General features: G+C 45.1%; 1 protein-coding gene across 5 annotated transcripts in view; it reads right to left on the bottom strand.

The window, feature by feature from the left end:
- The window catches only part of ATXN7 (ataxin 7), a 185,287-nt gene that overhangs the window by 58,020 nt on the left and 102,614 nt on the right, over positions 1-24,653 (bottom strand). For 4 of the 5 annotated variants that reach the window (XM_060239452.1, XM_060239454.1, XM_060239455.1 and 1 more), the window contains one exon: positions 2,518-2,622. The exons of the other annotated variant lie outside the window; for it this stretch is intronic. In XM_060239452.1, coding sequence (XP_060095435.1) covers positions 2,518-2,622 — 105 coding nt within the window. The remainder of the gene's footprint in view (positions 1-2,517; positions 2,623-24,653) is intronic. 5 annotated transcript variants of the gene reach the window in all.

Below are 24,653 nucleotides of genomic sequence, written 5' to 3'. Positions count from 1 at the left end.
ATTCTCTTTCAACCAGCTGTCAACCCTGTAACATTTCTGCTTCTTTCCAGGAGTTAGGTGGTATCATAAAACTCGATCTGTTTTCATAGAATGCCTAATTAGACAGTTACATGAACTTGGGCAATCTCATCGACGATTACAAATATCTGGCTCTCATCATAGATTTAAATTATAGTTTATTCTCTCTCTCAATAAAAGTACATTGATACAAAATGCATGTAAGTAGTGCCAAATATTCAGTAGAGCTAGCACAGTTGTGTCTCACTTATTTCAGCTAAAGACAAAACTGTCCCCACAGCAGTGCACAGCAGCTTGTCTGTTTTAATCAGTGAATGAGGTTCACACAAACATTTACTGGGAAAAGGAAGTATTTTTCTTCTCACTGTGCTGCTCACCACCATTTGGAACACAGAGAAAGTGTGTGAATGTAAAGAAAAACCCATTTTTGGTTGCAAGTTACTGGAGTTATTTGTTGCATTTGTTCTCTCTGTCCTCCAAGGAGCACACATTCTAGCCATCACAAAATGTTATGAGATGGTTTAAATTCAACAGATTTTACCCCAAAGCTCCCCAGTAAACTTTACAGATGAACAGAAGTTTAGGTTATGATTTTCCCACAGATGACAGAAATATGATTTCCCAATATCCAATTTTGTAGAAGCTTACCGAAGAATACAGTCTACCCTATACCAAAAATTGCAGAATCTGGACACTAACCTTGGGAGGTTGAAGTGGCATCCATATACAATGTGAGCATGGAAAACGGAGGTACTGGAATCCAGCACAGAAAATCATCAAAGCCTGGTCATTGACACCAACAGTGCACACTCTTATGATGTGGCACAAAAGCAGTGGGATCTATTTTGACATGCCTGTTTTCTGAACATTTGCAAATAAGGACACAAGTTGACTTTATACCCTTCCTCCAGGACAACAAGAGAGCAATTACACCCATCTCTGATGGGAACTCTGCTTCCATAGTCATGACTCTTTTTAAGGGTAAGCTGCTGCATCACTTGGGAGAAAGAAAAAAAAGGGAAGGCAGGAAAGTAAAAAGGCCTCTGCTTGTAAACTAAGAGGTTATCAGTGAAGAAATTTCTCTTTGACTCTACTATAAACAAAAGGAAAACTGAGAGAAATAGCAGTGTTCCCACCACTTCAAGCATATACATTCTCCTTCCTTGTAGAGAAGGTCTCCTGGGGGGCTTTAGCACTGGACAGCTCTGAGTGATGCTGTGCACAGACATAGAACCTGATGTGCCGGGCTGCACAAACATTATAGAAGAATCCAAAATTCTACATCTATATGGTGTTACACAAATTAATTATATCCATGATTGGAATTAATATGCACAAAATGTATTACCTGATTGTCCTGAAGAAAAAGCTACACAAAATACATTGTGCACAAAATACATAGGCGTAAACACTCTTGCATGTAAACACTATATCTGGCTTCTTCAGAACAAAGACATGACATGTTGATGTAACTTTTTAAACATCTGCACTGTCCCACCAATGAGAGTTGTGCAGTACCTCAAAAGTTGTAAATATTTTTTAAATGTTTTGCAAATATGCTCCTCAAGGATAATGAGGTTAGTTCTGCCTCATTGGCTCATGAACTTCTATCAGTTGGGGGGGGGGGCAAAGTAAATTCTGGAATACAACTAGAGAATGACCAACACAAATTGGAATTAATGGAAAAATGAAAGTAATACAGGGGCCATATTGACTCCAAAACACTGCAGAATTTTGTTTGTTTGCAAAATACGGCGATGTTTTTTGTATGCACAGAAAAGAATTACTAGATGTGCATGATGGAATGGAGGGTCAGTTACATTGGAAGTATAAAACTTCAGTTGTCAACTTATACATTTCCCCATAATGTGTTATTCCCCCATAATGTGAAGCTTCAATGCCTTTATAAAAAACTTTCAGTGACTAAAGGGGCCATTTTAAGCCATCCTCTTAGTCTCTATATCTAGTCCTTGCAAATTAATTGCCCTTGCAAGTATGAGCTGCTGTTAAGGAATCTTAAATGCCACAATGCCCATATTTCCCCCAGCAAGGCATGTTCTCCACTCCACGCATACATATCCAGACATAATGCTTAGCTAAACTACAATTTTTAAGTTCTCTGCTACTTGCAAACTGAACTGGAGCCACCTTGGAAGTTTTAAAATGTGGAGTACACGCCCCCCCCCCATATCCTTCATGTTGGATTTGAATTTCTATACAATAAACAATTTATGTAAAGTCAATTTGTATCATCCCAATTAACTTTTAATTATGTTTTAATTGGAGTACATCATACCCCAATGACTCATTAATCCAGGAAATTTTTATGGCAGAAGAGTATTAATTGAAAGCATGATTCATACTTGCACTGTATTTATGTAATGCCATGGACACCATCAGCTTTAAAGATCACAAAGAAGGACCATCAAAATTTTCCAGGCTTAATCCTGATTTCAACTCACCTCTTATAGTACAAATAATAAATGGTTCAGCACTTACCATAATGTGATTGAAATGCCTGTGGTTTTACGACCTGATTACAGTGGTTACACATCACCAAATAGAAATCATCATGAGCTGGGCAAAGACCAAATATTGGCATATCTAAAATAAAAAGACAAAGCATATGTCTCAGCTGATCATGATTTTAGAGCAATTTATGCAAAAGAACCATGCCATGCCACCACCAGAAAAATCACTGAAGCTATAGTGTGAAAAATTACATGAAGGCGTGAAATGAACATGTAATAGTTAATTGTGAAATGAAATATTACAAAACGCATCATTTCCTTCAGAATCAATTATTTCCAAACAAATTATCGTTAACATCTACTGCTAATGGGATACAAAATGATTCTGTATCACTTTAAGCATGGAACCACACATTTTGGACAGAACATATAAATACAGGGGAAAGGTAACCACAACATCTATTTTTCCATACAGAATTTTCAATTACACGTAGGGAGGGGAAATATTAGGAGTATTTCAAAGGATGCAATTCTATGAATGTTTACATGGGAATTTAAGCTTACTGCCTACTAAACAGGCAGCAGCTCTGTTATTAAAGATATAACATTCTACCAAGCAGCATTATCTATCTATCTATCCCTTATGCTTCCAATGTTTTTTTTATTTAAGAATGCATTATATCCCAGTCATCTGGGTTTGAATCCCCACTTCTACCATGAAAGCTCACTGGGTGACCTTGGGTATGTCACAAACTCTCACAAGATTGTTGGTGTGAGAGAATGGAGGAGGTGAGGGAACAAAATCTTAAAAGCCACCTTGACTTTAGAACCAACCGGGAAGAAAAGCAGGATTATAAAAAATAAAATATTGTCAAGGAAAAACCTTTTTCAACAAAAACAATAAGCAGCACCTCATCAGACGGGGTACCATGTTACATAGTCCTCTCTCCCTATATAGAATGCACCACAGTATGCCACGTAGATTCTTAGATTTGCACGTGTTGTTGATGTTAAGGGACCAGAAGCCCTGAATCAGCTTTTCCTTCTCCGAATTAAATATTTAGGTGACCTAACCTAACTTCCTTGCATTGCATCCTCTACAATCATGGCAAAAAATATCTTGGCGTCAAATCTGCCAGTCGAGCTCTGCATCATTCTGGGTTTCTTGCAACATTTGTTAATTAAAATAGTTTTAAAGATATATAATGGGCATCTAAATATTCTGAATTTCTGAACCAGCACAACAAGCCTATGGAATCAGGGTTGATCATTATAATTTTCATAAATACAAAGCTTAGCTTTTTCTGGGGGTGGGGGAAGAATCCTCCCTCCCGAAAGAGTGAAAGAGAGAAAAGTATGTTTTATGACAAAATGATATTTAGAATTTCCATCATCTGAACAAAGAGCAAACATAACACAGTGAATAAGTCAGAATGGCACAACCTCCCACTGTATCTATCTAGTAAGCAGAGTACTATTCTCTTGCTCAGCATATCAATTGCCAATGTGTAATGACTGTGCAACTGAATACTTCAGCAAAATTTCACAGCCAGAAGATCAAACTCCATTGCACCTCCAAGCAAGTAGACCATGCCCTCATGTGTTCTAGCTTAAGTTACCCACTACAGCATTCATGCACAGAACAAGATCCCATGACTGAACTGTCATTTTGGAAATTAACTGTTTAAAAAGATATGAAGGGAGGATGCTGAAATACCCAGGAGTCACTAGTTTACTTACTGTACTATGAAATGCTTTCAATTGAAATTATGACCATGTACCTTGATTTTCTCTGCTCTTATTTAATACGTGCAAACCTACTTTAGAAAATTTCATAGCTTCAAAAATATTTCACCCTAGCTATACTTTCCAGTTTGCTTATGCTTAACAATTTATATTTTGCCTCTCTCTTTCCTTGAAGCAGCTTACAACCCAAAAATATAAAATATAGTTACAAAAGTCTCTAAAAATATAATCACTTAAGATGAATCCTGCTGGATTAGCCTCATGATCCATCTAGTTCAGTGTCCAGTTTCCAACAGTGGCAAGCCCTCAACAGGGGAGTGGAGGCCCTAGCCTTTCCCTGCTGCTACCCCTTCCCTCCAGTAACAGCTCTATAGGGACTCTATTCTAGGTGAAACCTGAAGACCAGGAAAGAATTTATTCATTTAATAAATTGATGCTTTGAACTGTCAAAAATGTTATAATTTAAGCATTTAAATATTTAACAAACTCACAATCTTACATACTATTGACCCTGGGACTTCTGTTAAGAAAAATTAATCTTAACATCATCCAGCATAATTCTTGCACACAGACTATTAACAACAAGGCCAGCATTAGAAAACACACATTCCTTGGGCTCAGATGATCCTGGAATGCACAGGTAACCCTTTGCCTGTTTCCCATGCCTTAGAAAACCTTGAAACGTATACATTAATAAGACAGGGCAGTCAATCCACAATCCACATGGGCACAGTTCTCCCACATACCTGCCTTCCCTTTGTATTTTCACAGACGTGAAGGCCATTTACTTTCTTCCATATGTACCTTAGATAATCAGGACTTTCAAAGGTGGGTGTGGTCATCACTGGTGCCATCAAAGCACCCCCCTCTTTATATCAGCTTATACTGATATAATGGCTGCTTTTTTAAAAAGGCACTAAAATATCAACATACTGTTGTATGGTTCAACAGGTTCTCTAAATTCACAGCTTTCATTTTAGAAAAGCAAGTCTCTAGTTCCATGCCTCATGGAGATATAAGGAAAAAGGCATATCTCTGCACAGAAAGGAACTAGAGATTTGTTTTCTTCTTTTCAATGAAAGCTGTAAATTCAGAGAATCTCCCAAACCTATTGCTACAACAATATTATCAATATAAGGATTTTATTCTTTAAAAAATAAAAAAATGAAACCATTCACCTTTAGGGCTGGGGTGAGGAAGAAGAAGAATTGCAGATTTATACCCTGCTCTTCTCTCTGCCTGCATTCTGAAGTGTTACGTAGGATTGTTAGAACATAAGAACATAAGAGAAGCCATGTTGGATCAGGCCAATGGCCCATCCAGTCCAACACTCTGTGTCACAGTGTGGCCAAAAAAATTTTATACACACACACACACACAGTGGCTAATAGCCACTGATGGACCTCTGCTCCATATTTTTATCTAAACCCCTCTTGAAGGTGGCCATGCTTGCGGCCGCCACCACCTCCTGTGGCAGTGAATTCCACATGTTAATCACCCTTTGGGTGAAGAAGTACTTCCTTTTATCCGTTTTAACCTGTCTGCTCAGCAATTTCATCGAATGCCCACGAGTTCTTGTATTGTGGGAAAGGGAGAAAAGTACCTCTTCCTCTACTTTCTCCATCCCATGCATTATCTTGTAAACCTCTATCATGTCACCCCACAGTCGACGTTTCTCCAAGCTAAAGAGTCCCAAGCGTTTCAACCTTTCTTCATAGGGAAAGTGTTCCAGCCCTTTAATCATTCTAGTTGCCTTTTTCTGGACTTTCTCCAATGCTATAATATCCTTTTTGAGGTGCGGTGACCAGAACTGCACACAGAACTCCAAATGAGACCGCACCATCGATTTATACAGGGGCATTATGATACTGGCTGATTTGTTTTCAGTTCCCTTCCTAATAATTCCCAGCATGGCGTTGGCCTTTTTTTATTGCAAATGGAAACTGTCTTGATATTTCCAGTGCGTTATCTACCACGACCCCAAGATCTTTCTCTTGGTCAGTCTCTGCCAGTTCACACCCCATCAACTTGTATTTGTAGCTGGGATTCTTGGCCCCAATGTGCATTACTTTGCACTTGGCCACACTGAACTGCATCTGCCACGTTGACGCCCACTCACCCAGCCTCAACAGGTCCCTTTGGAGTTCCTCACAATCCTCTCTGGTTCTCACTACCCTGAACAATTTAGTGTCATCCGCAAACTTGGCCACCTCACTGCTCACTCCCAACTCTAAATCATTTATGAACAAGTTAAAGAGCATGGGACCCAGTACCAAGCCCTGCGGCACCCCACTGCTTACCGTCCTCCACTGCGAAGACTGCCCATTTATACTCACTCTCTGCTTCCTATTACTCAGCCAGTTTTTGATCCACAAGAGGACCTGTCCTTTTACTCCATGACTCTCAAGCTTTCTAAGGAGCCTTTGATGAGGAACTTTATCAAAAGCTTTCTGGAAGTCAAGGAAAACAACATCTATCGGGACTCCTTTGTCCACATGTTTGTTCACCCCCTCAAAGAAATGTAACAGGTTAGTGAGGCAAGATCTTTCCTTACAGAACCCATGCTGAGTCTTCCTCAATAACCCGTGTTCATCAATGTGCCTACTCATTCTGTCCTTGATAATGCTTTCTACCAACTTTCCCGGTATTGAAGTCAGACTGACTGGCCTGTAATTTCCCAGATCTCCTCTGGAACCCTTTTTAAAGATGGGGGTGACATTTGCTACCTTCCAGTCCTCAGGAACGGAGGCAGATTTCAATGAAAGATTACAGATTTTTGTCAGAAGATCCACAAGTTCAACTTTGAGTTCTTTCAGAACTTTCGGATGTATGCCATCCGGACCCGGTGACTTCTTAGTTTTTAATTTGTCAATCAGTTGTAGGACCTCCTCTTTTGTCACCTCAATCTGACTCAGGTCTTTCAACACCCCTTCCAAAATTAGTGGTTCTGGGGCGGGCAAAAAGTTCTCATCTTCCACAGTGAAGATGGAGGCAAAAAATGCATTCAGCTTCTCAGCCATTTCCCTATCCTCCTTCAGTAATCCTTTTACCCCATGGTCATCCAAGGGCCCCACTGCCTCCCCGGCTGGTTTCCTACTTCTAATATATTTGAAGAAATTTTTATTGTTGGTCTTTATGTTTTTTGCAATATGCTCCTCATAGTCCCTTTTTGCCTGCCTGATCACAGTCTTGCATTTGATTTGCCACAGCCTGTGTTCCCTTTTACTAATCTCACTTGGACTGGTTTTCCACCGCTTAAAGGAGTCCTTCTTACCTTTTACAGCTTCCATTACTTTGTTTGTTAACCATGCAGGCCTTTTCTTATGCCTGTTTGTGCCTTTCCTAACTTGTGGTATGTATTTTATCTGAGCTTCTAGGATTATAGTTTTAAATAGTCTCCAAGCTTCCCCAAGGGTTTTGGTCGTATTTACCTTTCCTTTCAGTTTTCTCCTCACATGCCTCCTCATCTCAGGGAATTTACCCCTTTTAAAGTTAAACGTGGCTGTGGCGGTTTTTTTGGGCAACTCCCTATTTATACAAATGGTGAAATCAATAACATTATGGTCACTGCTCCCAAGCAACGCAATCACTTTTACATCTCTCACCAAGTCTTGGGCATTACTTAGGACCAAATCCAGGATCGCCCCACCCCTGGTAGGTTCTGAGACCATCTGCTCCATAGCACAGTCATTGAGAGCATCAAGAAATCAATCTCTTTCTCTCGACCAGAACACATATTGACCCAATCCATCTGTGGGTAGTTAAAATCACCTATTACGACACAGTTTCTAAGTTTAGCCGCTATCTTTAAGCCTTCCATCATATTATAATCGTCCTCTTTCTTTTGATTTGGTGGGCAATAACAAACTCCCATAGTTAAATTTCCTTTTGGACCCTCTATTTCAACCCAAAGCATTTCTAAAAGGGAATCTAATTCTCTGACCTCAGTCTTACTGGATTGTATATCCTCTCTGACATACAGAGCCACCCCACCTCCAACCCTTCCCTCCCTATCCTTCCGATATAACTTATATCCAAGAATCACCGTGTCCCACTGATTCTCCTCATTCCACCAAGTTTCTTAAATTCCCACAATGTCTATGCTTTCTCCCAACACTAAGCATTCCAATTCACCAATTCTACTTCGAACACTTCTAGCATTTGCATACAAACATCTATAATTTCCCAGGCAAGCTAGGCCTGCCACCTTCCTCCTGCCGCCTTGAGACTCTGGCAGACAGTCCATACTGCTTGTCACCATCACAGTGGACAACTCTGATCCGTTACCCAGTAGAAAAATAGCAGCCAACCCTTCATCTCTTTGAGACGAGTCCTCCCGAACCAGAGACATTTCATCTCCTGTCGGCTTTCCCCCAAGATTTAGTTTAAAAACTGCTCTGCCACCTTTTTGATTTTAAGCGCCAGCAGCCTGGTTCCATCCGGGGACAAGTGGAGACCGTCTCTTTTGTACAGCTCCCGCTTGTTCCAGAAAGCATCCCAGTGCCTAACAAACTTAAACCCTTCCTCCTTACACCATCGTCTCATCCACACATTGAGACTTCTAATTTGTGCCTGTCTCTCCTGCCCTGCACATGGAACAGGTAGGACTTTCGAGAAGGCTACCTTGGAGGTCCTGGCCTTAAGTCTCCCGCCTAGCAGCCTAAATTTTTCCTCCGGGACCTCACAACTGCATTTCCCCACATCGTTGGTGCCAACATGCACCACGACCACAGGCTCCTCCCCAGCACTGTCTATCAGCCTATCTACTACACGCGTAATGTCTGCTACCTTTGCACCAGGCAGGCAAGTCACCATACGGTCAGTACGCGGTTTCGCCATCCAGCTGTCTTCTTGCCTAAGGATCGAATCACCAACTACCAAAACCCCCTCTCTCCCCCTGCCCAGGGATGGTTGCTTGGCGCGAAAGGATTCCCGCTCACCAACTGAAGAAGAGGTCCCTTCTGAGGGCGCATTCCTCTTATCCTCAGCACGGTGCCCTGTTCCCTCTCGACCCTCACGCTCTCTGGCAGCAACGGGGCTGCTACGTTCAGAGCGGGGCTCATCTAATACGCCTCCGAGAGTCTTCCCAAAGTGCCTAACTGACCGTCTCTGCTTCCCCACGGCAGCCGCCTCGGCCTCAAGGGTACGAACTCGTTCCCTGAGGACCAGGAGCTCCTTGCATCGAACACACACCCAAGACTTCTGTCCTTTGGGCAGATAGTCGTACATGTGACACTCAGTGCAAAACACTGGAAAGCCCCCACCCCCCTGCTGGCATTCTATCTTCATTATATATATATATATATATATATATATATATATATATATATATATATATATATATATATATAAATAAATAAATAAAAATACAGTCCTCTTTAAATGCTGTTTGTTTAAGTGGCTCCCCTTCTGGAGGGTCAACTTACCTTATTGGGAGAACAAGGAAATCAGGGATCTGGGTTCCTGGTCCTTAGGGAGCCCCCAGGCGAAGAGCCACAGGCCAAGAGCTCTTTAGCTCTCGCCCTTTGGCAAGGCGCAGCTTAAAATGCAAAGAGGGTGGAGCAGAGGCACTCCTAAGCAATCAGCAGCAATCACTCTCAATCTCTTTCACCTTTAGCCCACTCAACCAAACAAAGAGCAGCTCCCCAGCTATCACAACTCAGAATTTTAGGCAGTCCCACAAACCTCAGAATGAAGTCTTTCAAAAAGACAGGTTGCTTACCTGTAACTGTAGATCTTCGAGTGGTCATCTGTGCATTCACACTCATGGGATAGTGCGCCTGCGCCGATCCCCGAATCGGTATCTGAAAAAGCCCGGGATTTTTCCGCGCTCGGCGCCAATGAGCATGCGCAAGCGACCCACTGCGCATGCCCACCAGCGCCCGCGCGGCAATCCCGCCAGTTCCTCCCTGACCGCTGAAAGCCCCTTTACTGAAGAGAGACCGTCAGCAGCGGGGAAGGAGGGCGGGTAGTGTGAATGCACAGATGACCACTCGAAGATCTACAGTTACAGGTAAGCAACCTGTCTATCTTCTTCGTGGTCTCTGTGCCTCACACTCATGGGAGATTAGCAAGCAAAGCATACCTGGAGGCGGGAAGACGGTCAGCCTGAAGAAACAGCTTGCAACACCGCAGCTCCCAACCGAGTCCTCTGCTGAGCATGCACGTCCAGCGCGTAGTGCTTCATGAAGGCATGCGGAGAAGACCAGGTAGCCGCCTTGCAGACATCGGAAAGGGACACACCCCTCAGGAATGCCACCGACGTGGCCATCGCCCTTGTGGAGTGTCCACGAACAGGTCCAGGTAGAGGCTTCTTAGCCAACAAATAACAAAGTCTGATCGTCTCAGTGAGCCATTTGGACAGTCTCTGAGAAGAAATTTTGGACCCTAACTTTGGGGCAGAGTAGGAAACAAAAAGTTGATTGTCCTTACGAAAACCCCGTGAACGGTTTAGATAAAACAGGAGGGCACGCTTAACATCTAACGCGTGCAGTCTGCGTTCCTCATCCGAGGAAGGGCTAGGGTAAAAGGTGGGCAACCAAACCTCTAAGTTAAGGTGAAACTGGGAAACCACTTTCGGGAGAAAAGTAATGTCTGGGGCCAGAGAGACCCCAGCCTCTCTAAAGGCAAGGTATGGGTAGTCACACCGCATCGCTGTGAGCTCCCCTGCACGACGTGCCGAAGTGATGGCAACTAAAAATGCAGTCTTCCAAGACAAAAGTTGCAGGGAACATGTCGCCATAGGCTCAAAGGGGCGACGAGTCAACTTGTCCAGGACCAAAGTCAAATCCCACAGCTGTGGAGGGGATCTAGACGGGGGATGAAGGCGGAACAATCCCTTCATAAATCTCTTGGACTGCGGGTGAGCAAAGACAGAGTAACCCTCAACTGAATCATGAAAAGCAGAAATAGCTGCTAAATAGACCTTAATGGATGAGAATACCAGCCCCTCATCCACCAAGGACAAAAGAAACTCAAAAACTGTGGGCAGCCCAACAGTGTCAGGTGACATTGGAGAGTCAACCACAAAGTCACTGAACTTTTTCCACTTCCTCTCGTAAGAGGCACGGGTGGAAGGTTTCCTGCTACTCTGGAGCACTTGTTGAACCCTGGTGGAGAAGTCTAGTGGTCGATGAACCACGCTGTCAGCTTCAGGTGTGGCACGTTGTGATGGAGCACGTGCCCTCCCTGGGCCGACAACAGGTCCGGTTCTGCCGGGAACTGGTAAAAGGTCCCCCTCGACTGCTGGAGCAGAATCGAGAACCAGCCCTGACGGGGCCACCACGGGGTCACCAGAATGCAACGTGGCTTCTCCTGCACTAACTTGTGGACCACCCTCGTTAGCAAAGGTAAGGGCGGGAACATGTACAGGAACCAGCCCTCCCACCGAAGTAGAAGTCCGTCTCCCAAGGAAGCCGGATCCGCACCTCCCCTGGCACAGAACAATGGGCACTTCTTGTTCTGCGCTGTGGCGAAAGCATCCAGCTGTGGGTAGCCCCAGAGTTGGAACACCGGCTCTAGGAACCTCCATTGCAGTTCCCATTCGTGTGGGGAGGCTCCACCCCTGCTGAGCGAGTCCGCCTGTATGTTGAGGACCCCCGGCAGATGTGTAGCTTTCACAAAAATGTCCCACTGGAGACACTCCTCCCAGAGATCCATCGCCAGCGAGCATAGCCTGCGAGACACTGTCCCCCCCTGTCTGTTTATATAGCACAGGGCAGTGGTATTGTCCGTAAGCAATGCCACAGTCTGTCCCACCAGCAGTGGACGGAACGATCGAAGGGCAAAGTGAACTGCTAGCAGTTCTAGGTAGTTTATATGGCACCGGCTCAGTTTCGGTGGCCACTTGCCTCCCACACACAGCTCCTCCAGGTGGGCTCCCCACCCCCACATGGAGGCATCGGTAGCGATGGTTACTGTAGGGGTCGGCAGATGAAAAGGGGCCCCTTGACGGATGTTGCTCTCTGTTCCCCACCATTGCAGGGAGCGGAGAGTCCCGGGTGGAATGGTGAACCTCTTTCGAGGTGAGTCTCTGAGAGGCCGAAAGTGGCGCAAGAACCAAATCTGTAGGCCTCTCATGTGCAGTCTTGCGAAACGTAGCACGCTTGTCGTCGCGGCCATCAACCCCAGCATCCGCTGGAGCTGCTGAGCCGTGCCCCACCGCCGCCTTTGAAGTAGCTGCACCAGATTGATGATGTCCTTCGCTCTCTGCGAAGGGAGGAATGCTCGATGTTGTTGAGTGTCCAACAGAGCCCCTATGAATTGAACTGTCTTTGAGGGAGTGAGATGGGATTTCTCCAGGTTGACTTGCAGCCCCAGGGTGCCAAGAAGGCGCAGAGTGGTAGCGATGTGGGTTGTTAGACTCTCCCTCGACTTCGCCACAAGAAGCCAGTCGTCGATGTATGGGAAGACAACGACTCCCTGCAGACGAAGATGGGCAGCCACCACACTCATCAGCTTCGTGAACACCCGAGGAGCAGTAGACAGTCCAAACGGCAGGGCCCTGAATTGGAAGTGACGAGCACCCACTGCAAACCGTAGGAAACGCCTGAACGCGGGATGGATGCTGACATGAAAATAAGCATCCTTGAGGTCCAGGGTCGCCATCCAGTCTCCCTGATTGATGAGGGGCAGGATTGTTTGCAGCGTAGCCATTCTGAACTTCTGGTACAGAATAAATTTGTTCAGACTCCGAAGGTCCATGATAGGCCTTAGGCCCCCGTCCCTTTTGGGAACCAGAAAGTACCGGGAGTAGAAGCCTCCCGTCCTGGCCTCCGGTGGAACTACCTCTATGGCTTGTTTCTGTAGGAGGTTGTTCACCTCCGCCAGCAGAGGTGGGGAAGGGGGAGTGGTGACTACCACGGACTGGTTTGGGGTCTGAACAAACTCTATTTTGTAGCCCTCTTCTATGATGGACAGAGCCCACCTGTCTGTGGAGATCAACTCCCAGGCAGGCAGGAAAGGGCGTAGGCGGATGGATGAATTCCCAACGGGGACGACGACGCGTGCTTGGAAGAAGTCAAACCCCCTGCTTCTGGGAGCGAACCCCCTTCGACTTGCTGGGCGGTTGTGATCCATAACGGTTCCTGCCGTTACCCGAGTAGGGTGATCGCTCGGACTGGGCAGGGCGAGGACGCCATTGCTCCGGAGAGAACTTCTGATAAGGCTTCTTGGTCCAGGGTTTGGACCATTGCTTGGATTTGGAAGCCTTAGGAGCAGATTGGACACCCAAGTTCTTAGAGGTTTTGACACTCTTGTCGAACTCTTGCAGCGCCGAGTCAGTTGTGGTGCTGAAGAGCCCGTCACCCTCAAACGGCAGATCTTCGATGAAGGTCTTAGTGTCCTGGTGGAGCGTGGTAGACCTGAGCCAGGAGTGCCGTCGGATACAGACTGCAGACGTAATCTGTTTGGCCGAGGCTTCAACCATATGTTTTGCTGCGGCCAGTTGTTGTCTGGCCACAGCGAGACCTTCTTTTTGTAGCTTGGTTGCAGCAGCCCTCTTTTCCTCAGTTAACGAGGAAAGGAAGGGGGAAAGTTGTTCCCACACGGCATACTGATATCTAGCCATGCAGGCGGCATAGTTAGACACCTTTATGCCGAGTGCCCCCGCGGAGTAGACCTTGCGGCCCATTCCATCAATCTTCCTCCCTTCTTTGTCCGGTGGGGAGGAGTGGACCTTCCTTGCCTTCGAAGAGGAGGAGACGACCACCGAGTTCGGGCGCGGATGGGTGAACAAGAACTCAGCCCCAGTCTCTTGGACCCTATACATATGGTCCAGCCGTTTCGATGAGACTGGCGTCGAGGAGGGTCGCGCCCAAGGCTCTTTGACCACCTGGAGGATCACCTTGGTCACTGGCAGGGCAACCGCAGTGGATGTGTTCCTTTGCATTATATCGAACACATTGTCGTCCACTACTGGCTCCGGTTGCGTCACAGGCAGCTTGAGGGTGGCGGCAATCCGCTTCACAAGGTCCCCATAGGACTTCAGATCCTCCGACGGCGAGATCGGGAGATCCTCGGCCGTCTGGGAACCCGGTGAAGGCTCCAATCCCTGAACTTCACTCTCCGACTCCGACGACGAGGAGTCCTTGTGTGTGGAGTGCTCCGAGAGCATCGGGGTCGATTCTCGCGGTGGAAGGATCGGTGGTCTTCGATCCACATCTACCGGAACCAACTGTCGATCCGGGGGAACCGACGCCGACGCAGAGGCCTTCCGAGACCGATGGGATACCCTCGACACCGATGAAAATTGGGATGCTTGCTCCCAATCGTGGTAGTCGTCCGGGTACCAACGACAGGTCTCGTACCGGGAGTAGGGAGGCTGCCACCTGCGTTGCTCCCACGGTGGTATCGGGAAGCGTTGAGGAGGATAGAATGTGTCTCGCCTGACTCGGGGCTTGAATGGTGGGTCGATCACCGGTGCCGACGCATCAACCTCCGAGGTCGATTCGCTTTCGGAGCGACGACGGGAGCCCGAAGACGAAGACCGTTGGGTTAAGTCGATTTCCGGCTCTTGTTCCGACGCCGACAGGCGCTGCTGGTCAGCTGGGCTACGGCGCGGAGGCGTCCGAGGTTTTTTCGGAGGTTTTGTCGACGTCGATGTCGACGCACCGCCCGATGGGGAAGGAGTGCGGGGTCGCTTTCGCTTCTCCTTCGACTTCGCCTTTTTCGGAGGTCGGGTCCCCGAGTCCTCCTGGCGCTTTTTAGCGGGCGTATCCACCGAGCCCTCAAGGGAACGTTTCGTGGAGCCACGCTCTTCCGGCAAGTCCAAAGTCCGTATCGGAGCCGCATCGGCCGATGCGAGCTCCAGGGCCGGGGTTTCGGGCGACTTCGGTGCCGATACCTCCATCGGTCGATGGGGTGTAAGCGCCGATTCGATCAGTGCTGCAGATAATCGAGCCGCCCGGTTCTTCCTCGTCTGCTTCGAAAAGCGGAGACAATGCGGACACGAGTCTACTCGGTGGGCCTCTCCCAGGCACAGTAGACACAGGGAATGACCGTCTGGAGGGGCGATCTTCTTCCCACACGCACGACAGCGTTTGAAAAACCCCCAGCGACTTTCCATAGAAAGTAGCCGCAAAAAAACTCCCCAGAACAATCTGAGAGAGAAAAAGAGGAGTGGGGGAAAAGCGCGGGCGAAGTGCCCCGAAGGGCCGTCCGGCGGGCGAACACAAAACGCTTTTTTTTTTTTTTTAACTAACTAACTAACAACTATGAACTACAACTAACTACTAAACAACAACGGTAAACGGGCTAGAACGAGAAGAAAAGGCGAAGCCAAAAAAACTTCTCACCGACCGGGGAAACGGAAAGGTAAACCTCTCAGCGCAGCGGTCAGAAAGGAACTGGCGGGATTGCCGCGCGGGCGCTGGTGGGCATGCGCAGTGGGTCGCTTGCGCATGCTCATTGGCGCCGAGCGCGGAAAAATCCCGGGCTTTTTCAGATACCGATTCGGGGATCGGCACAGGCGCACTATCCCATGAGTGTGAGGCACAGAGACCACGAAGAAGATCTCAGAAGTTCTCAGCAACTTCTCCAGCTGTCTCAGCTATGAGAGCTGCTCTGCTCTGTTCTGCTCCTCTCAGACCTCTGTGAGATGTGCTCAGCCTTTGGTAAGGCGCAGCTTAAAATGCCTGGAGACAAATGTCCTGACTCCCTCTTCCTCAATAAGGGTTTAATGTGTAGAAATGGACAGTTGAAGCTTTTCGTGGCAGGGAAGTAAATATCATCCCATTAAGTCTCTTGTTAAAAAGACAGGACATTTTTCTCCAAGCTTGTTGGCAACCTGAATTGGGCTGTAGGAGTAAACCAGGTCTGAGAGGCAAAAATGTACCTTTTCTTGTATCACTGTATGGTAGCAACGAAGAAGAAAAATTGCAGATTTATACCCCGCCCTTCTCTTTGAATCAGAGGCTCAGAGCAGCTTACAATCTCCTATATCTTCTCCCCCACAACAGACACCCTGTGAGGTGGGTGGAGCTGAGAGGGCTCTCACAGCAGCTGCCCTTGCAAGGACAACCTCTACCAGAACTATTGCTAAACCAAGGCCATTCCAGCAGGTGCAAGTGGAGGAGTGGGGAATCAAACCTGGTTCTCCCAGATAAGAGTCCACACAGTTAACCACTACACCAAACTGGCATTACACCAAACTGGAAACGGAGTAGTTAGATGATGACAACACTCCTGTCATGGGCTCAAGGTGGGTGGGAGTGGGCAGGACAAAGAAAACAGAAAACTTATGCACAAGGAAAAAGGCAATCCAAAGTCAGCCTCCAGACAAAGGTTGGATTAAATGTGGTCTCAAATGAACAAAAGACACAGGAAAAAAATAAGAATATGAAAACTAAAGACACAAAAATTCATGAGGATATCAGGGGATAAACTGAAGCAGCATGGGGTAAGAGATCATGGGAAAAAACATGCTGAAAAGCCCATAGATTTAGTTATTCATTTACTTATTTTAATAGATTTCTATTCCACCCTCCCTGAGAATGGGCTCAGTTCAGAGTACAACAGTTTTAGACAATCAAACAATAAGATACAATTAAAACAATTAAAAGCACATAAAATCAGATGAAAGATAAATCAGCCAAATATCAAATAGCAACATGCTGGAACCAGTAATACATTGGTAGGCCTAGATGAAGATGGAATATTGGGCATAGTACGGCATATTATGGCAAGGGAAGGTAGATTCTATTTACTTCAGACACCCACTGTCTACCTGAAGGCCTGGAGGAACAGCTCCATTTTGCAGGCCCTACAAAAAGGTAACAAATCTGGTAGGGGCCTGATCTCTTGTGGGAGCATGTTCCATCAGGCCAGGACCAGGACAGGAAAAGCCCTGTCCTATTTGAGGTGAGGTGGACATCCTTTGGGCTGGGAACAACCAGCAGATGATGACTGGCCTTTGGGGAAGATATGTGGAGAGGCAGTCCCTCAGATATGACGGTCCCAGGCCATGCAGGGCTGGTAGCCAGTGCAATTGGTGTAGCACCAGCCACGTGCAGGCCCATATAGGCAATGCAGTTAGCAGGCATGCCGCTGCATTTTGCACCAGCTGTATTTTCCGGATTAACCCCAAGGGCAAGTCCATGTATTTATTTATTTATTTGGATGTAGAGCGAGTTACAGTAATCCAACCTGGAAGAAGAAGATAATGGATTTATATCCTGCCCTCCACTCCGAATCTCAGAGTGGCTCACAATCTCCTTTATCTTCTTCCCCCACAACAGACACCCTGTGAGGTGGGTAGGGCTGAGAGGACTCTCACAGCAGCTGCCCTTTCAAGGACAATGTCTGCCAAAGCTATGGCTGATCCAAGGCCATTCCAGCAAGTTCAAGTGGAGGACTGTGGAATCAAACCCAGTTTTCCCAGATAAGAGTCTGCGCACACAACCCGTACACCAAACTGGCTCAAAGTGACCATTGCATGGGTCACTGTAGCTAAGTCCTGAGGGGAAAGGTAGGACACTCGCTATCTGAACTGCTGAAGATGGTAAAAGGCAGACCTGGCAACCACAGTGACCTGGGCCTCCATAGGCAGTGAGGCATCCAGGGTCACTCCCAGGCTCTTCACCTTCTGAGCTGGCACAACTGGCATACCGTCCAGGGCTGAGAGCCAGATACCCAATTCTACTCCACCTCAACTCAGGTACAGGACATTCATCTTCTTTGGATTAAGTTTCAGTCGGCTCTGTTTCAACCACCCAGCCACAGCTCCTAGTGCCTTAGCCAGATGGTCCGGGGCAAAGTCTGGGCCCAGATGGTAACTGAACCTTTAGAATTTAAACATGAATTGCTTAATGTTTCACATCTCTTTTGAAGATGCATGTGTCCCAGTGCACATCAATGTGAATGTACCCCACTTCCCAATTTGATTGTCAAATTCACATTGTAACAACCTTTCTATCTGAAGGTGCTCAAGGCAGTTTACAATATAAATAAAACAGATTACAGAACACATTTACTGATCATAAATGCCAGTTCACCTAGTATGTGGGTCCCAGGTCATGAAAGGTTAAACCGGCACCTGGAAACGGAGTGCAACTATTGTAAAACTAGTGTGATGCACAAACAGGGCTTGCTATCGGTTCAGGATCAGTTTTTAATCTTGATGACTTGCTGTAAGCAAATGCAATTACTTGAATGAGGAAAACATTTGTCTCTGTGACCATGCTGGGGTGAGGGTGGGAGTTTGAAACTGAGTCACAAAAACAATCACGGGCTTCCTGCCAGAGGTGCCCAAATAGTGCAACAATGAAAAAGCTTGTCAATGATACAGTGAAAGAGAGTGAAGTGTCATAGAGAACTGCCAGTTTTCTCTAACAAGGTAATAAAGGAAAATCGAAGGCAGGATTCTTCTGGTGTGAGATATGAATGGGACAGTACAAACATTCCATGCTGAGTGCCACCAAGCCAGCTTTTTACTTCTTTCTAAGGAAGTCTGCTCCATTAAATGCAAAAAATTATCCACGCCTTGATTCCTCAACACTAGTCATGAATTAAGAACAAAATATGGAGGAAGCTGTCTCTGACAAATACATACAAGAATGAAGGGGGGTGGGAGTAGTACACCACCTCCCAAGCATGGAACCAGCATAACTTCAGAAAGAGTCTGAGAGACAGAAAATAGTTATAAGAATAAATATTCCACATTTCTTTAAAAACAAAAAACCCTTTGCATGAGGCAATTTACAAGTAGCCAATAGCCATACACTATCACAGTGGATCCAAGCGAATTCATGAACACCCTGCCTTCAGCAGCTTCACAATTCCTCTAAAAAACCACAAAGAGATGAGAGAACCTTCAGAATAATGTGTCATTTGTAAGAACTGAGGACATTGGTTTCATCTTGCTGCAGCCCCTCCCCCTATGTAGTATACTGTTCTAGAGCAGGAGTGTCAAATGTGCGGTCCACGGGCCTGATCAGTCCCCCATAGGACTTTTATCAGGTCTACAAGCAAGTAGTCATCTGCTTCCTTCTCCCTCTCTTCTTCCTTTGATTGCCATTTTTGTATTTCTGTGGTGTGATGCAGCCAAACAAAGCATCCTCTGGCTCTTTCCCTCTTCCCCCCTACCTTTTCTCTAAGGGAGGAGGAGCCAATGGAGAAGCTTGGTTCTTGTAGCTCTGCTGTGCACAGCTAGAGCTCTCTCCACCAAAGCTAGAGCTGTGCCAGGTTCTTTCAATCGCACAACAGAGCTACAGAGTCAAGCTCCTCCATTGGTTGAGGCTCCTCCTCCTCTCTTGGAGAAGAGGGAGGGGGGAAGAGGGAAAAAGCAAGGCAGGGATGATTTGCTTGGCTGCCTCAGTCACAGGCGAGAAATGCAGAAAGCACCTCTAAGACCAATACAGTTTTGTTCAAGGCAAGGGATTTTTGCCTCACTACCCTGCGTATGTGTGTGTGTGTGTATCTTATTAAGCTCATTTTGCCAAGCTTGTTTTGTCAGGGCTCTCCTGGATACAACTGGGTTCCCTCCACCCTCAGGATCCAGTCTTTCTCAGTAGGAAAACAACGTGAACTATTTAGGTGAGGACAGAGGAGTAACAACAAACCATTTAGATGAGGAATAACAACAAGGTGGATTAGGCTGAGAGTGTGTGCCCAGCACATTTCATTTGTAGACTGGGGATTCTGAACCTAGGCTTCCCAGATGGGAGGCTGATACTGACCACTATAGTTGCTGTCACTCTATTCTTGCACTGCCTCATGGGAGTTGCAGTTATTTTTCTGGGGAAGATTATAGTTTTGTAGATAAACATACAGCCCTCAGTCTGTGTCATGGTGCCTTCCCATGTTCCTGAGCAGCAAACAAAGCAATTTATGTACAAAAGCTCACAATGCCCAGCTATTTCATGAGTTCCCCTGAGTCCTAGGGCACAGAGTATTGAGCATGAGATTTCTGTAATGAATGTCAATAAATCAAAAGTAGATTTGCAACTTCTAGAAACACACCTGAACAGCACTCTCAAGATTGCTACAGCATAGAAATTGTTTCCAGATTTTGATGCAATAATTCAGAGCAAAAGGTGTCAGATACCAGAGACTGTTAAATTAACCACATTTTGCAAGTGCGCTGTTTTAAGCATGTTTTAAATTTTAAAAAATATTTAGTTTTGTTTGTCTGCCCCTTTAAAGTTTATATCTCTGCAACCTGGCATTACAGTTTATGACACACATGGCCTGGCCTGACAAGGTCTCAAATACATCAGATCCATCCCTCATGAGTTTGACACTCTGTTCTAGAGAGTTCCCTGACCTTCCACAGAACACTGGGGGAATGGGGAAAAAGGGAAAAATTGCTTCTGCAGTCATTTTCAGCCTATTATACGTAGAAATTTCAGCATGTCACTAGGGCTGGTGAGACTTGCCTCCCCGCCCCCCCCCCCCCCCCCGCAATGAAGCTCTGAGTGAAGTTGGGACAGTCACTCTGATAGACAATTGTTTTACCGCCTCTATTCCTTACTTGCAACAATCCTGTGACACAAGGCTGTTGTGAGGACAAAACAGAGGAGGGAGGAAGAGCATGATAAAAATGTGAGAGACTTGAGTAGATTCATGTATTTCATGACTGTAGAATGCCAACTGGTTAAAAATGAAAAATCTTGCCTCATGATAATCATCATCAAAATCAGAATGGACTGATCTAAATCAGGACAACTTTCATCAATAAGTAACAATTCACCAATTTAAATCTACTTTATCATTTTGTAATTACTGCATTTCCTGTTCACGCTGAAAGGATCCCATTAATTACACCATTTGCAACTAAGCAAAGCCCTTCTGTAGCCCATAAGCATCATCTTAAAACATCCTAACTACTTGGTCCACATGTCTTTCACACAACACAGTTATATCCTGTCAGAGACAATGGAGGTAGCTGTGAAATTAGCTGATTTCTGTGTGGCTGTCTTGTATACATGGAAAGACAACTAGTAAGACCACTTATTTGAAGCCAGAAGCTCACAGTCCACTATGGTAACATGGGCATGTTATGTAGCATTATTTTTAAAAAGCAACACTTAACAGAACTGACATTTTATGTGTATACACACACAAAAGCTATCTGTGTGTGCAGGGCTTTTTTTGGTAGAAAAAGCCCAGCAGGAACTCATTTGCATATAAGCCACACCCAATGCCAAGTCAGCCAGAACTGTGTTCCTGTGTATTCCTGCTCAAAAAAAGCATACACACGCACAGAGAGACATTAGTTATATTGGGTTAGATCCTAAGGGTCTTCATCAGCAGGCCAAAGCTGGAGGAGTAGGACCTCCCTGCTGCTACCCAGTGAACCCTCTCAAGTATTGTTCCTGTAGGTCAAGAGGCAAGCAGAAACCGCATGGGAAGGCAAAGAGATCTGCAGTGGGAGGGGAAAAAGGCAAGAGTCACACACACCGCTCCACCAATGAAGTGTTGCCAGCAGAACAGTACCTTTGAAACTAATCTACTGAAATTGGGTAACATTTCTGTGATACTGGTCAGTCAATTACAAATCACTTTTCCACACAGCCTGCAACAAAATTACTGAAGGTTCCTTTACTAGGAAGGAGAAAAATAATACAAAAATGTACTTACATTTCCATAACATTGCATCACCTGTAAAATTTCAAGTCTTTCTCACACGATTAGACTGAGGTTTCTTTGTTTTTTGCTTACAAGAAAGTCACCAATTTATTTCTAAACAGACTCTCAAGATCAATAGTTTGTTCATTTAAGAGATGGCAGCTGTTCTTGACAACAGGTGACACAGAGACAATGCTAAAAAAAAAATCTACACTGCCAAGAACACTGCATTTTACTAAAATCTACTGCTGAGATACACTGCCAAGGCCAACATTCATGCCTTCAGACTTAGATAAGCAGTTCTGTTTACACGCTTCCGCTATTCCAATAAAACATTCAAAATCTCTGTCCTGCAGACTGTCTCAAGAAAGACATACAAGGAGCTCTCCTGCTACAGATATTGCCAAATATTAAACTGCTTTTTAGTATCTGTGTCATAAACAGCACATTTCATGGGCACTGGTGAAAGCCCAACATATGTTGCTTATAATATTTATCAGATGCCTGTCCTGAGTGCTCAACATGATGTATATTACAAAGCAACTTAAATGCATGAAAATCAGTTCAAATTCAAACAGAGTAATGTTATTGTTTTTATTGTTTATTTATTTCTAATTTTATTGCCTACTGTTATTATTTAACTCTGTTGTGATCTGCCCTGAGCCCGCTCGCAGAATAGGGCAGACTAGAAATTAACAAAAATAAATAAATTTTAAAAGTGCAATAAAGGTCCTATGAAATGCCAAGAAAAATTTAAATGGGAAGGTAGAACACAGAAAGTTAATATTGATCAGAAAGAATTCCAGTGTATGGGCGCAACAACCAATAACAACCAGCTCTACATACTGTGAATTAAGTACTTGGATAAACACATGAAGCTCTCTTCTTCTGAATCAGAGCCAGGGGTGGAATTCTAGCAGGAGCTCCTTTGCATATTAGGCCACACACCCCTGATATAGCCAATCCTCCAAGAGCTTACAAGGCTCTTTTTTCTTACAAGGCTCGCACTCTTGTCTCTCAGCCTCCACCCCCTCCCCGCACACACACTGTGAGGCAGTGGCACAACTGAAAGTTTTAGCACCATCTAATTAGGTTAATTATTGTGTTTTTATTGTTTTAACTATGAATTTAATGTATGAATGTTTTAATTGATGTATGCTGCCCTGAGCCCTGTTCCACAGGGAAGGGCAGGCTAGAAATGGAAATAAATAAATAAATAAATAATTTAAGTAAGTAAGCAAACAAGTTAATGAGCTAGGCTCACTTCAGACACTTATAAAGTATTGTGTAAAGTAATTTCAGACACTTATAGTATTTGCAATTTTGTACCAAGGAATAAAGGTGCAAGCCTGGCTGCTTACACATTGGGTTTTATTCATTTTTCTTGGTTTTGTTTTCAAACAAGACTGAGGATTCCAAGAAAAACCTGGGGAAAAAAAGAATGTTTAAAACCTGCATGTTTTTAAAACCTGCATAGCCCAAAAACATGGCAGGTAGTAGACCAGTTGTGAAACAGACTTATTTAAGCAAACACTGTTAAAAATATCATAACCGAATATAGTGCCCTCCCCCCTTAGGTAAGTCACCCTACAGTGGCAGGTATACCTTCTCTACTGAAATAAACTTAAACTGTACCACCCTTTGTTTAGATATTGGTTTAGGCTTTTACAGGAGCTCAAGGGAAAATACAGAAGCTGCCTTGTCATATATTTAAACCCTTACTGAAATGGCAATTGAGGCAGTTTAATTCTCAAACACAGCATGAAGATTTCATTAAGCAGGCAGGAAATAGATGATAAACAGAAAGACAGACAGACAGAGAGGGACAAGAGGTCAAGGTTTAGAGATTGCTAAAAGCTTTCACATATATACATTAAAATTCTTAAAACATTCAAGAGAATGTAACTGCAGTTTAGTTCAGCTCTAATACAATTCTTAATTATGGATATTGCTAGTCTCAGGGAGTTCAAGAGTTAATCTTCCCTTGAGTGGAGACCTAATGTGATTGGTTGCTCTACTCAAGGGAAGATTAACTCTTGAAATCCCTGACTCCCTGAGACAAGCGGTATTTTAAAAGCTTGCTTTTCCTAGTGCAATCTGTCACAGATGCTCATCTTTGAAGCAACATTTTTCAGAACACCACGACCACATGTTTCTATCATACAGCCGAAAAGAAGTCATTTCAGACTGCAGGGAAGTTCTTCTTCCACCCTATCAAAGATGCTCTGAAGTGAGTTTAAGAGAGAAAGAATGCACTTCCCCCATTGCTTGGCAGTCAGAAAAGAGAACAGTACACATTCACTCATGCGCACAACAAGGGAGCATGCCACCCAGGGGAAAGCAGCCACTTTTGTTGTCCCTGGCAAAACTCTAGAACTTCCCATGTTGTAGGGGAAATCATGAAATAAAACACAGCCAGTTTTCATATCTTAAAATATGTAAAAGCAGGGGAGGCTGTGCCAACTCTATTTACTATCTCTAAAGGTAAAGGTAGTCCCCTGTGCAAGCACCAGGCGTTTCCGACTTTGGGGTGACGTTGCTTTCACAACGTTTTTACAGCAGACTTTTTTTACGGGGTGGTTTGCCATAAGCCTTCCCCAGTCATCTACACTTTCCCCCCAGCAAGCTGGGTACTCATTTTACCAACCTTGGAAGGATGGAAGGCTGAGTCAACTTGAGCCGGCTACTACCTGAACCCAGATTCCGTCAGGATTGAACTCAGGTCGTGAGCAGAACTTAGGACCACAGTACTACAGCTTTACCACTCTGCGCCACAGGGCTCTCTTTACTATCTCTTAACAGCCTTCTATGTTTGTAACCTCATCCTCTGCTATCTCATCCTTTTCTATGTGA

Source organism: Heteronotia binoei, chromosome 5 (assembly GCF_032191835.1).
Source record: "Heteronotia binoei isolate CCM8104 ecotype False Entrance Well chromosome 5, APGP_CSIRO_Hbin_v1, whole genome shotgun sequence".
Lineage (NCBI taxonomy): Eukaryota > Metazoa > Chordata > Lepidosauria > Squamata > Gekkonidae > Heteronotia > Heteronotia binoei.
The sequence above is the reverse complement of the archived record's forward strand: the minus strand, read 5'-3'. Positions and strand labels throughout refer to the sequence as shown.